Source organism: Vigna unguiculata, chromosome 2 (assembly GCF_037176805.1).
Source record: "Vigna unguiculata cultivar grain cowpea cultivar isolate G323 ecotype 2 chromosome 2, ASM3717680v1, whole genome shotgun sequence".
Classification (NCBI taxonomy): domain Eukaryota; kingdom Viridiplantae; phylum Streptophyta; class Magnoliopsida; order Fabales; family Fabaceae; genus Vigna; species Vigna unguiculata.
In genome coordinates, this window is record NC_140793.1 from 22,868,703 (window position 1) to 22,880,779 (window position 12,077).

The 12,077-nt window shown below is 32.9% G+C and overlaps 1 protein-coding gene across 3 annotated transcripts; it reads left to right on the plus strand.

Annotated features, from left to right (window-relative positions):
• The first annotated feature begins 747 nt into the window (after positions 1-747).
• Positions 748-7,607, plus strand: LOC114173666 (uncharacterized). 3 transcript variants are annotated; one of them, XM_085669881.1, is made up of 11 exons: positions 748-943; positions 1,025-1,213; positions 1,342-1,426; positions 1,524-1,594; positions 3,717-3,831; positions 3,908-3,987; positions 5,002-5,086; positions 5,176-5,256; positions 6,399-6,493; positions 6,651-6,701; positions 7,001-7,607. In XM_085669881.1, coding segments are annotated over exons 2-11 (789 nt in total). In that variant the 5' UTR covers positions 748-943; positions 1,025-1,088; the 3' UTR covers positions 7,002-7,607. The 3 variants fall into 3 exon arrangements, with proteins under 3 accessions (XP_085526007.1, XP_085526008.1, XP_085526006.1); XM_085669882.1 differs by lacking the exon at positions 7,001-7,607 and adding an exon at positions 6,875-6,995; XM_085669880.1 differs by having other exon boundaries at positions 750-943; positions 7,106-7,607.
• The last annotated feature ends 4,470 nt before the right edge of the window (positions 7,608-12,077 follow it).

Sequence of the window (12,077 nt, forward strand, 5' to 3'; positions counted from 1 at the left end):
TTTCAATTTTAGATTTTTATAATTCAAATTTAATATCTTAGTTATAATAAAAATGTTTAAATATCTTTTTCGTTCTCATTTTGGAAGTGTTTGTTGCGGATGATCCTCATTTTGACAACAGAATGTTTAAAATGGTCATCATTTTTTGAAAATGATCATCATTCTCGCAATTCGTGTTTTATTTGGTCATTTTCTGTGACGCCGTTTAAATCAGTAACGGAGCATTGTACAAGTGACAAATGTTTGTATTACGTTGCATTGAGGTGTGTTACAATATACATGTGTGATAATTTAGAAACCATGCAGAACATCACAATAATCCAAACACAAACAAACCCATAATAGAATTACGATAACCCTAACCCACAAGCAAACATAACCCAGAAAATTCTAAACCCACTTATTGAAATAAAGAGCTTAAGAAAGACGAAGACGAAGAAATCGCCTCCAACAATAAAAAGCACAACTGCAATCCAACTCAAACCCTAATTGCAAAATTTTCCCCAAATTGAAAAGTTAATGTTAACACACTCCAATACAACATAATACTAGTGCCACCTGTATAAGGTTCTGTTTACTAATTTAAATGGCGTCATAAAAAAAGACTAAACAAAACATGAATTGCGAAAATGAAAATAATTTTAAACATTCTGTAAAATATGATGACCATTCCACATTAAACACTATAAAAATAAAGATGAAAAAGGTCTTTAAGCCTACTAAAAATTAACAAGTTCAAAAGAGTGTTTGGAGTTGTGTTAGAACTCATTATATTGTATTCATTTTCTTTAATTTCTTTAATACGATCGGAGAGTTTTTATCACAACCCGTAATCATCCAAGAACTAAAGCATCATATTGCATACAAAAAGTGCACTGCGATTCGACGAAACAGTGTCGCTTTCTTGTTCATCGAGTGTATTCACTGACCAATTCTCGTTAATGTATTTTGCTTTCTTGTTCTTTAGATTTTTTTTATGAAAACATTTATTCAATTCAGATTTAAGTTTTTATTTACAATTCAGTTCTGGTCTGATTCTGCGAAAGTGTGATTGAACATTGGAGATCGACATAGGAAGACGAAGAGCTATGGATTCTTCTTCTTCTTCTTCTCATATGGCTTCGCTTCCAGAAAATGCGACGGAGGAGCATTCACAACAGCAAACTCAACCCGATTCTGCTTTCGCTTCCGTTCCTCAACGCCCACCGACTAAGTAAGCTTCTGGCGATCTTCTTATTTTCACTTCTTCACTTCTCAACGGAATCGTTATTGGCATCTGCATGTGAATGACGGTGTTCACCATCGCTTTCCGTTTTAACTTTTAACTGTTGTTTACTGTAGGAGCTCTTCAGAAAAATACGCGCCTCTAGATTGGTCCCAGTATTTTGACAAAGAAGACGATGTTACGATTCCCGCATCTAACGATGTTAGTCTGCGAATCTAAATCATGCTCTATTCTGTGACCGCTTTCTGTAATCCGATAAGATGAATTTTTCTCTGTTGTTTTTTTCCCATTTGTTCAGGTGTTTCATATTTACACGGCAGGAACTGAAGGTCCCGTTGTATTCTGTTTACACGGGGGTGGTTATTCCGGGTACGATTGGTGCTAATGTGTCTTATTCATTGATGCTTCTCTTAATTTATAGTTACTATCAATGGTCCACGAAGTATTGTTGAATTTACTGTTGCCTACCTCTAAATTTCCTCTTCAGACCGTTGGTAGTGGAGTGTGCTAACTTTTTGGTTAATATTTGAAATTTCTTGATATTGTAGGAAAATTAAATGTTCACACATTGTTCTAAGAATACATTGTCTAAGTCTCGCTCAATGGACTAATGCTCTGTACTTTGATACATAAATTGAAATATAGTTGTGTAATTTCATGATGCATGTGGCCATGTGCTGGTGGTGTCTTTGCTTCTGCTAAGCAATGAAGGGAGTTTAATCTGTGCTTGTCCAATGCCTGTAGTTAATTTTAACATGTTTGCATAAGATTGTGAATCGTAACAATTAGATAGAATAACTTGAGAAATCAATATTGCGGAGAAATGTGTGACCTTGGACACATGCATATATATGTGTGTGTATGTGTATTTGTGTGTGTATAAGGTTTTAGAAGGAAGCCCGCCACTTACATAATGAATTTTATGGTTAATTGTGGTAATGAATGTTAATAATTTCTCCTAATATGTGCACTAAGTATGTTTCTATTTCATAATCAATCACCCATTCACCTTTTGCATTGGGAGCTTTTCAGTAACTACTAAAATTTATTAGCCTGAATTTGGAGTACATTATTTGAAAATTTTGGTAATTCTTGGGTTTGTGCTCTAAATTTGGAGCAGTTATTTTCAGTGGTTTTTGAGGCTTTGACACTAAAGAGGGAAAGTCTATACGTGATGTACTGTCTTCATTGTTCTTTATCCCTAGTTTTATCCATTCACTTAAACGACTGACTGTTGTCTATTACATGTGGAACTAATTTCACTTTCGAAAGAGTACATAGTTTGGTGTTATTGAAGTTCTCATGTTAGATGGAATTAGTATGTTCTTTTAGGCTACTGTGAAGGGTATTTTTAATGATTGTTTTTCAGCTTAGTCTTTAGTAATATAGCTTTACCAAAACTTGAAGCCTTTTCTAATGAAGCAACCAATAAAGGATTATTTCTTGAACCATTTACCTTGGGGGAGTTAAAGTCAATAAAATTTTGTAAATAACATCTTGTCATAATTTACCTCAAAAGCTTTAGTTTGAGCGTTAACGTATAGGTTGTTTATGACGTGGTACCTGTTGGAGATTCACATTGATAAGATGTATGGCCAAATTATAGTGGGTGTAAGGTTGTTCTAGACTTAAACAACACTTTTTAAAATGGTATAAGAACCTATCCTAATAAGTATACTTGGACCTATCATGCCACCTGCCTCAAGTTACCTACAAACATCCAGTTCTATGCACGAGATATCCAATTCGCAGCGTGAGCGGTTGTGTTGGAGATCTTATATTTACTAGAGATGTGATCAAATTATAACATGTAAGTGAGTGCAAACCTCACCTTATTAGTGAAGTTGGAACCTACCTTTTTATTTTCCTTTTCTTATTGGAGTATATGGAAATGTAAGCGTGTGCACATAAAGTATATCATATTTATAAGTGTTTCTCTTCGTACAGTAAAATTTTACTGCACAGTTAGATGGCCTGAATGCAAACTATGAGATAGTGTGTTGGGTGGTAGAGGCAACAATAAGGTAAGCTTAATGCTTTAGAATTGAAAATGTTCCTACGAATGAGGGAGCACACAAGACTGAATAGAACTATTAGTACAATCATTGGAGAAAGTAGGGATAGAATCCATAGTAGAAAAGGTAGTGTCTTGTCTTAGAATGTCTAGGCATGTTTAGAGAAGTTTCATTGGAGCACGAGTAAGTAAGAAGGGTGAATCAAATAGAATAGAGTCAAATTGTTGCAGGTAGAGGGAGACTGAAGAAAATTGTGGTCAAATCATTAGAGGGATTTTGAAATAATGTTCTATCTTTCCATTTATGAAACAAATTTATGGTGTAGCACAATTTCTCTAGCTGATCTTACCTAATGGGGAAAAGTCTCTAGATGTTAGAACATGCTAATTCAGAAACATGTCATTTATTAACATTTTATTTTGAAATTATCCATAACTTTACAACCTGATGAAAGTCTTCTCATTATATTTCCACAGGTTTTCGTTTGCTGTCTCAGCAAGTAAAATTAAGGAGAAAGCTAGGGTAGTGGCTATGGACTTGAGAGGCCATGGGAAATCATCAACAGAAAATGATATTGACTTATCTGTTGAGGTAAAAAGTAGTAAATGAACTAAATTGGATATCTTACCACTCATGTACTTGTAGAGGTGATCATCTTCTTGTGCAGACTATGTGCAACGATGTATTTGCTGTTATAAAGGAATTATATGGCAACTCTCCTCCAGCAATGATTCTTGTTGGTCACAGGTGATTTTGTTTCTTAAATTAATTTTCTTGGATTTTTGTTATAGAGGCTTTAATACATGAAGTCAACTGTCAAAGACATCAATTAATAATGTTCCGATTTTGACACTTTTATCTTGGTTAAGCATGTTAGTCTCTAGAAGTAATATGGATTCTTTTCCAGCTTAAATGTGCCAGAAAATATATTTAAATATATCTATATAAGTCAACTGTGATTATCCTTCTATCACTGCCTTCGTTAGATGATGATTGTTAACCTTTCATAAGTTTGAAGTATTTTTTCCTTTTATAAGTTCAGAGTCTTTTAAGGGCATTTCAGTTTCTACTTCTCCTTTTGTTTCTTCATTTCAACTCCAAACACCCAAGAACACTCTATAAAAGAAACTTCAACTTGAAGTAATTTTTATGCTTAAAAAATCATAGGATTATGAAACAGCTATAACTTCAATCTGAAGTAGCTTTTTAAGCTCTAAATAGACCAAGTCATATGCTACTAAGTTGCTAAAAGAAGAACTTTATGTACTTCGTTTGATACATGAAACCCATTAGTCTCAAAGATCAAAGCATTTTTCCCTGATATTTGCTACCTGCCTCTTCACCACAGCTTTACTACATCTGACTAGAGTTATCATCCTTCAATCACTGTGTATTGTGCTTCATAACTCATTAGCATAATGCATCTGCTATAAAATTGTAATGTGGCATGTCTACAAATGTTATGATTTCTTTGTATGAGATTGATAAGCCGCTGCAAGGATATTCTGTATAACTGTTATGTATTACCGCTTTAATTTCACATCTGCATTTACTCTTGCAGATATTTGTGTTTCTTTTTCTATTTTTGTTTGTGTCTGCACCACTTGTCTTTATTTTTCACTTATTTTCTTTTCTGAATTTTATTCCTATGAATATGTTTGGTGTACTGAGCATGACCAATTTTCCACTTGTATAAATTACATTTAACTTCGTTGTATATTATTGTTATTATCGGTTATTAAATTTGTTTCATTATTAAAGCATGGGAGGATCAATTGTTGTGCATGTTGCTGCAAGAAAATCATTGTCCACCTTGGCTGGGTTGGTTGTCGTGGATGTTGTAGAGGTTGGCTTCTGTAGTTAGTTGCCGCATTACTTTTGTGATTACTTTTTTCGTCATTGGAACAAAAATGTTGATTGTCTCAACAATTTCAGGGAACAGCTATGGCTTCACTCATTCATATGCAGAAAATTCTATCAAACAGGATGCAACATTTTTCAAGCATTGAAAAAGCTGTGAGCCCTGCTCTATACCTTCTTTCATTTGTGTTTCAAGTTTTGTGTTATCTGTTGTGTCTACTGTTTCTGATTTTGATCTTTTTTATTTTCTTTTTGTTGTCATTATTAAAGCAGTCTTTAAAAATTATTTTTGAATGTCATCCCAATCCCAGTTTATCATATTCCTCTTGAATATTGAGTTTTGGTTAGAAATGCACTTGAAATTGGTTTTTAAAACTGATTTATTTTTTTTTGTTGAAATATCTAACAAAGTTATAACGTAATCATTGTTTTTGAATAAGAGGCACTGGTGCAAATTATCAACCTCTAAACCGACCCACTAATTTACAAGCTTCATGGCACGAGAAATTATTTGTTAGTGCACAAAGTTCGTGGAGCCAAGAACCAAGAACACTAAAAGTATTTAATCGAGGGAGGTCTTGAACGTGAAAAAAAAAATAATGTATGGAAACATAGAATGAGTACCTTTCGATTGTTATAAGCCATAGCTTAAGTTTGCTAACATACATTATTATATTTGTACATGCCCAGTGGTTTATTTTTGTTTTGGGCTTAAATATAATTTTGGCCCCCCTATTTTGTTTAATCTTCACTTTCAGCCTCTCCCGTTTTCCATTTTAAAATTGAGATTTGGTCCTATTTTAGGAAATCCAGAATTTTGGTTCAGTCCACAATTTTGTTTGTGTTTGATTTCTTTTATTATGGTCCGATTGAATCCTAGACCTAACATATTCATTTAAGGTCCAAAAAAATATTTAACTAATTAAAATTAAGAAATACAAAAAATAAGTGTAGACAAAATTGAAGATTGGTCTACAATTGTGGATTTTTTTTTAAAAGAGGGGGACTAAATATCTATTTAAAAATGGGAGGACTTAAATTGAAACTTGAACAAAATAGAGGGATCAAAATCGTATTTAAACTTTTAATTTAATTGATCTGCCTCTGTCATTCACCGGCCAATGGCACCATCAGTACTAAAACATCAATTGAGATTTTCCTTTGGAGGCATTTTTTTTCCATGTCATATCATGTGGCTATGTTATAAAACCTGCAGAAGCTCTAGGTTTAAGTGAAGGCTCACTGTTGTTTCATTTATTCTGGTGAATTTGACGTCAGTTGAAATTGCTTCTGTTCAGATTGAATGGAGTGTCAGGGCGGGGTCTGTAAGAAATATTGATTCTGCTCGTGTATCCATCCCTCCCACATTAAAATATGATGAGTCAAAGAAATGGTGAGTAGTAATGCTTCTCTTAACTTTTCATTACATTGATAGAATAATTCAAAATATAATGTTGTTCACCAGTTCCTATATGCATTCTAAACATCTGGTTACATATCCTTTTGTTTTTAGTTTTATGCTTGATTAGTATGAAGCTGATTTGTTGCAGTTATCTTTACCGGACTGAGCTGGAAAAGACTGAACAATATTGGAAAGGCTGGTATGTTTTTATCTTAACTTTCATGCCAGATGTTCACAGCAGTTGCAAATTGTGTATATGTGAATGAAACCAATTACTTTCTATGTTTTCTAACTTCTAAGTAAGAGGTGGATTGTGTGGGGTTCACTTTTGATTGTTGTTGGGTAATTGCTTCATATATTGTTCTTGTGTAGATTTTGGTTGAGTCTTTACGCAGAGAGGAACGTGTAAAAACAATGACCGTTGGGTCCTTTCTTTCCACAAATTTTCTTCACTTTTTTCTTGAAGAATTTTATGATATATACTTCCTTGTAATGCAGAGCATGATTACTTGATTCTAAAACAACGAAACTAGGCTAAGTTTTCGTCAAAAGCTCTTATGGTATCTTACTATCCCTTTAAGGAGTTAATATTTTTTCTTACAGGTATGAAGGACTCTCTGATAATGTGTCCAAAAACTATGTCGTGACTGTTTATTTAAATACCTTACAATGAATTTGTCCAAAAACTATGTCGTGAGTTACATGTTTCTTATGTATGGGTTGCAAGCTGCTGCTGCTGAAGAACTTCCACCAATTTTTGTTGTCAAGTATCAAGTGCAAATTTATTGAAAGAAATGAAATATTGTTTGTCTTCCTAGGGGAGAACAGAGTGGGGCCCACCATTCATGTTGGATAGTATATTTATTTAAATACCTTACAATTAATTTGTCCAAAAACTATGTCCTGGGTTACATGTTTCTTGTGTATGGGTTGCAAGCTGCTGCTGCTGAAGAACTTCCACCAATTTTTGTTGTCAAGTATCAAGTGCAAATTTATTGAAAGAAATGAAATATTGTTTGTCTTCCTAGGGGGGAACAGAGTGGGGCCCACCATTCATGTTGGATAGTATATTTATTTAAATACCTTGCAATTAATTTGTCCAAAACCTATGTCCTGGGTTACATGTTTCTTGTGTATGGGTTGCAAGTTGCTGCTGCTGAAGAACGTCCACCAATTTTTGAGTGAAGGGAGGTTGAGGTGTTGATGAAGATCAGTGTGTGAGTGAGTGAACAAGAAAATGGCAGGTGAGGATAAGCGGTGGGAGCAGCGGTGGTGAGCGTCGACATTGGGAAAAGTATAGGTTAGGTTATGAAATTGGGAGTGTGGAGGGGTTCGGGGATTGAGCAACGACAGCAGAAAAAGTTGCCTCGAACTGTTGGTGGAGACGGAGAGGGAGAGGGAGAGGGAGAGGGTTAAGGTTTCTCGCAAGGAGGGGTTCGAACGGTTGGTGGAGACAGAGCGGGAGAGGGAGAGGGAGAGGGATTCGGGAAGGGTTATTTGGGCGGTGTGTGTGCGGGAAGAAGGCAAGGAGAGGGTTCTGTGTGTGTGCGGGCGCTTTGGAGAAAGAAAAATGAGAAATGGAGGAGCGATGGAGCGGTGGAGCGGTGGAGGATTTTTTAAAAACGAAAACACAAATGCGCGGACTGCTGTGTGGGAAATGTGACAACTGGACTACACGCGTGTGTGCGGGAAATAACGCTTCCTAATGCCAATTTAATTTTTCAATTAAAAAATTAATAATTTAAATCTAATTCCTGCTACCACGTAAGGTGGTCATGAAAGTGGTAACTTTGGGATGTCATTCTATCATTATTCTTTACGGATACGAGGTTGGTGTTTGTGTGGTGATTAAGAGGAAGAAGCGGGAAAAAGAGAAAGAAGAAGATTTGACCATTCATGAAAAATTAAAGTTTGGGCATTGCCTGTGTCTGGTCAAATAGTCAAATAGTTGAGAGAAGAAGACAATGTTTGATCCCAACACCGCCATTTCCAGCATTGGGTCCCACAAGATCCTCTCAATTACCACCGTCGACTCCTTCTTTTGCCCAATCAAATTTCGTCAATACTTATATTATCTCTTTTACTCACTTTTTCTTTTTTTCATTCCATTTATTACAACAAATCACACTCTCATTAATTCTTAGTCAATGTTCCTCATTTTCTTAACTTATGTCTGTTGCATTGCAGCTGTTTCCCTCTCTCCATTCATCTTCTTCTCTTCTCTCTTTCTTCATTTTTTTTTAATCAAATCAAGGCTACATGTATTTCTTGAATCTAGATTCTTTATTAGATTTTTTTCTGTTGTCCTCTGCTGAACATTAAAAATATATTGTATTAATATTTTAAATATCTTTTTAATATATTTTAAAACGTCAAAATTAGTGGTAATCAGTGTATTATGAAGGCACAGTAAAGAAATAACACAAAAAATCAGCAAAGAATCCAAATTCGTATTTCTTCCACTATTTCATAAGGATAGTCATGGAATTTTTAATAAAAGGGATGAAATTGTTAAGATTGATGACAACTTTTAAAGTGAAATTGTATGGAATGTGAACGATTTTTTAAGTATTAATCTCTCTTTCTTAAAAAAGTTCATGATCGGAAGTTTCACATCAACTAAAGATAAAACAATTTCATAATATATAAGTGAGTGTAAATTTCACCTTACAAAGTGATTTTGTGAAGTTTAATTAGGTTTAAAGTTCATTCCTAACATGATATCTGAGACATGACTTCAAAAATTTATCTTAATAATATTTCTTAAACATTTTGTTTCAACCGCTATCATTTTTTTTTTTTTATATTTCATATCTGTTCATTGCAAAATCAAAATGGATTTCGGTTCTCAAATGTTTTTTCAATGTAAAAACACTCGCTCCGATTCACATTTAACAATACATTGTGAGTATTATATTTATAGAAACGAAGGTGCTCTAGAAATTTGTCAAAGATATAGATGATGAAATCGATGGCTTTATATCCTAAAATATTTTGAAAAAACTCTGGGATGATGTAGGTGAGATTATTATAATAATATGGTTTGTTGAATTTATTTTATTTCTTTATTGTGAGGCAAATATTTGCTTTGAATTGAATATTCCAGATTCCATGTAGAACCGATGTTACTTCTGGTGGGGCACTGGAATTTTCCCTTAGGTTTATAAAATATTTTGAAAAATATTAAGGAATGTTTAAGAATCTTTGGTTAAAGTTAATTCATCATTTACTATTGTTAATCGTAAAGCAAACACTGTCGGTGGAACCTAAGATTCTTCCTTTATCCACTTCAAATTTTAAAACAATATTATGATGTACTAATTAACTATATTGTTAGGAATATAAATAATGGTTAAAATGTTATTTATTTACTTTTTATACTTATAACTTTTTAAAAGTCTTTCATATACATTGACTGATAATTTATATTAGTGGTGAATTTCTCCGACAAACTTCTTTTAGAATGATCCCGTATAAATTATAAGTGTGAGAGAATGAGTTATAAATTTATGATAAATTAAAGATAAAACCAAATTAAGTATATAAATGAATACATATATCACGTTAAATTAGATTTAAAAGAATAAAAAGTTTTACATAAAAAACAAAAAGTGAATCCAACACATAAGATTGGCGAATCCCTTAAAAAAAAAAAACAAGTCCTTTCCGGTTAAAACATATGGATCCAAAGTGTATTAATTATTGAGTTGACTAAATAGAGAATTAGGAATGAAAAAAAAAAAAGGGTAAGAAATTTAACGCGGAGATCGTATATGATGTTAGTGTATATGTAGAAGAATAGTATACGATTTTTATGTGTGTGGATAGTGCTGAAAATGAAGTGTGTATTAATTTATTGAAGAAGATGGTGAATCTTAGCATGATCCAGCTGTTCCCAAACTCTTGTTGCAGCCACCATCTTCTTCTTGCTATTCATTTGGTTGTTTATGCATAAACATACCACTAATCATAAAATTTAGATTCTCTGTTATATTTATACGTACTAATTTTTTTGTCGTACATTTTAAATACATCGATGAACATTTTTTTTTATGTTTTATCTATTAAAAAGTTCTTTAAAGTAAAAACACCGATATCGATATATTTCGAAGGTACAACAGAACAGATGATAACACTAACAAATCAATATAGAATCTGGACTTCTAATCATATGTATAAACTACTACTTTTGTCTAATTATACATTTATTAAAGATATAAATATCCACTTAATTTTTGTTGGCTTAAATACTTTTTTCGTCCTCATTTTCGTAGTGTTTGTTGCGGATGGTCCTCATTTTGACAGAATGTTTAAAATGATTCTCATTTTTATCGAATGTTTAAAATGATCCTCATTTTCGGAATTCGTGTTTTATTTGGTCATCTTCTGTGACGCTGTTTAAATAGTAACGGAATACTGTACAGTACACGTAACACACCCCAATACAACATAATACCAAAAAGTGTCACCTATACAGTGTTCTGTTACTGATTTAAACGGCGTCACAAAAGATGACCAAATAAAACACGAATTGCGAAAATGAGAACCATTTTAAACATTCAGTGAAAATGAGGACCATTTTAAACATTATGTCAAAATGAGAACCATCCGCAACAAACACTACAAAAATGAGGACGAAAAAAATATTTAAGTCGCTAAATATTAACTGCTTCTGAACATTTTTATGAAATGTCAATTAAGACTGATTAATTTATGTTAGTTTGACTTACTTTGATTATGAATTGTAATGTATAATATTTCTATTTATTAATTCTCGCTGTTTTTATTGAATTTGGACAAAGTATTTTCGAGGGGCAGTATAAAGTTTTTAAGAATCAAAACGATATCTCTCATGGAAAAAATGAATTTTAAAGAGAAACAAAAAGGAGATTCACTCGTAAAAAAAAATTCTTAACATTCAAGCCGTATAGAATATTGTATAGTATAATAATAGTGTATGGATTTGTTTATAGCTTTTTGGATCAGTAGATGTAAATATTTTAAACATAGGACTTTAAGTCTAACTCAATCCTATAAAATCAACTTGTAAAGTGACATTTGCACCTCATTTATATCCTATGAAATTATCTTATCTCTAGTCAATGTGGGTCTTCCAACACACCCTCTCATGCCAGTGTCTATATATCTTGTGCGTGGGACTATAAATTAATGGGCAGAGCGGCCCGATAGCGGGTAGAACAGAATGTCCAAGAAAACTCACTAGGATATACTTTTTAACCAGGCTCTGATACCATGTTAGAAGTGAAGTTTAAACCTAATTTAATCTCACAAAATCGACTTATAAGGTGAGATTTGCACTTTATTTATATAATATGAAATTGTCCTATAGAACTTTGATCAAGTAATATCATTTGAAATATAGTTAATTCTGAATATTTTCACAATTTACATCCAGTACATTTGGATTTATTTGGACTAAGTATGTGCATTTTGGATTGAGTATATATAATCATTGCTCATGGTATATAATAATTTACCAACACATTTTACATATTTATATAAAATCATTTAAAGAAGTGGACAAAAATGAAAATTAATTTTGATAACCAATTAT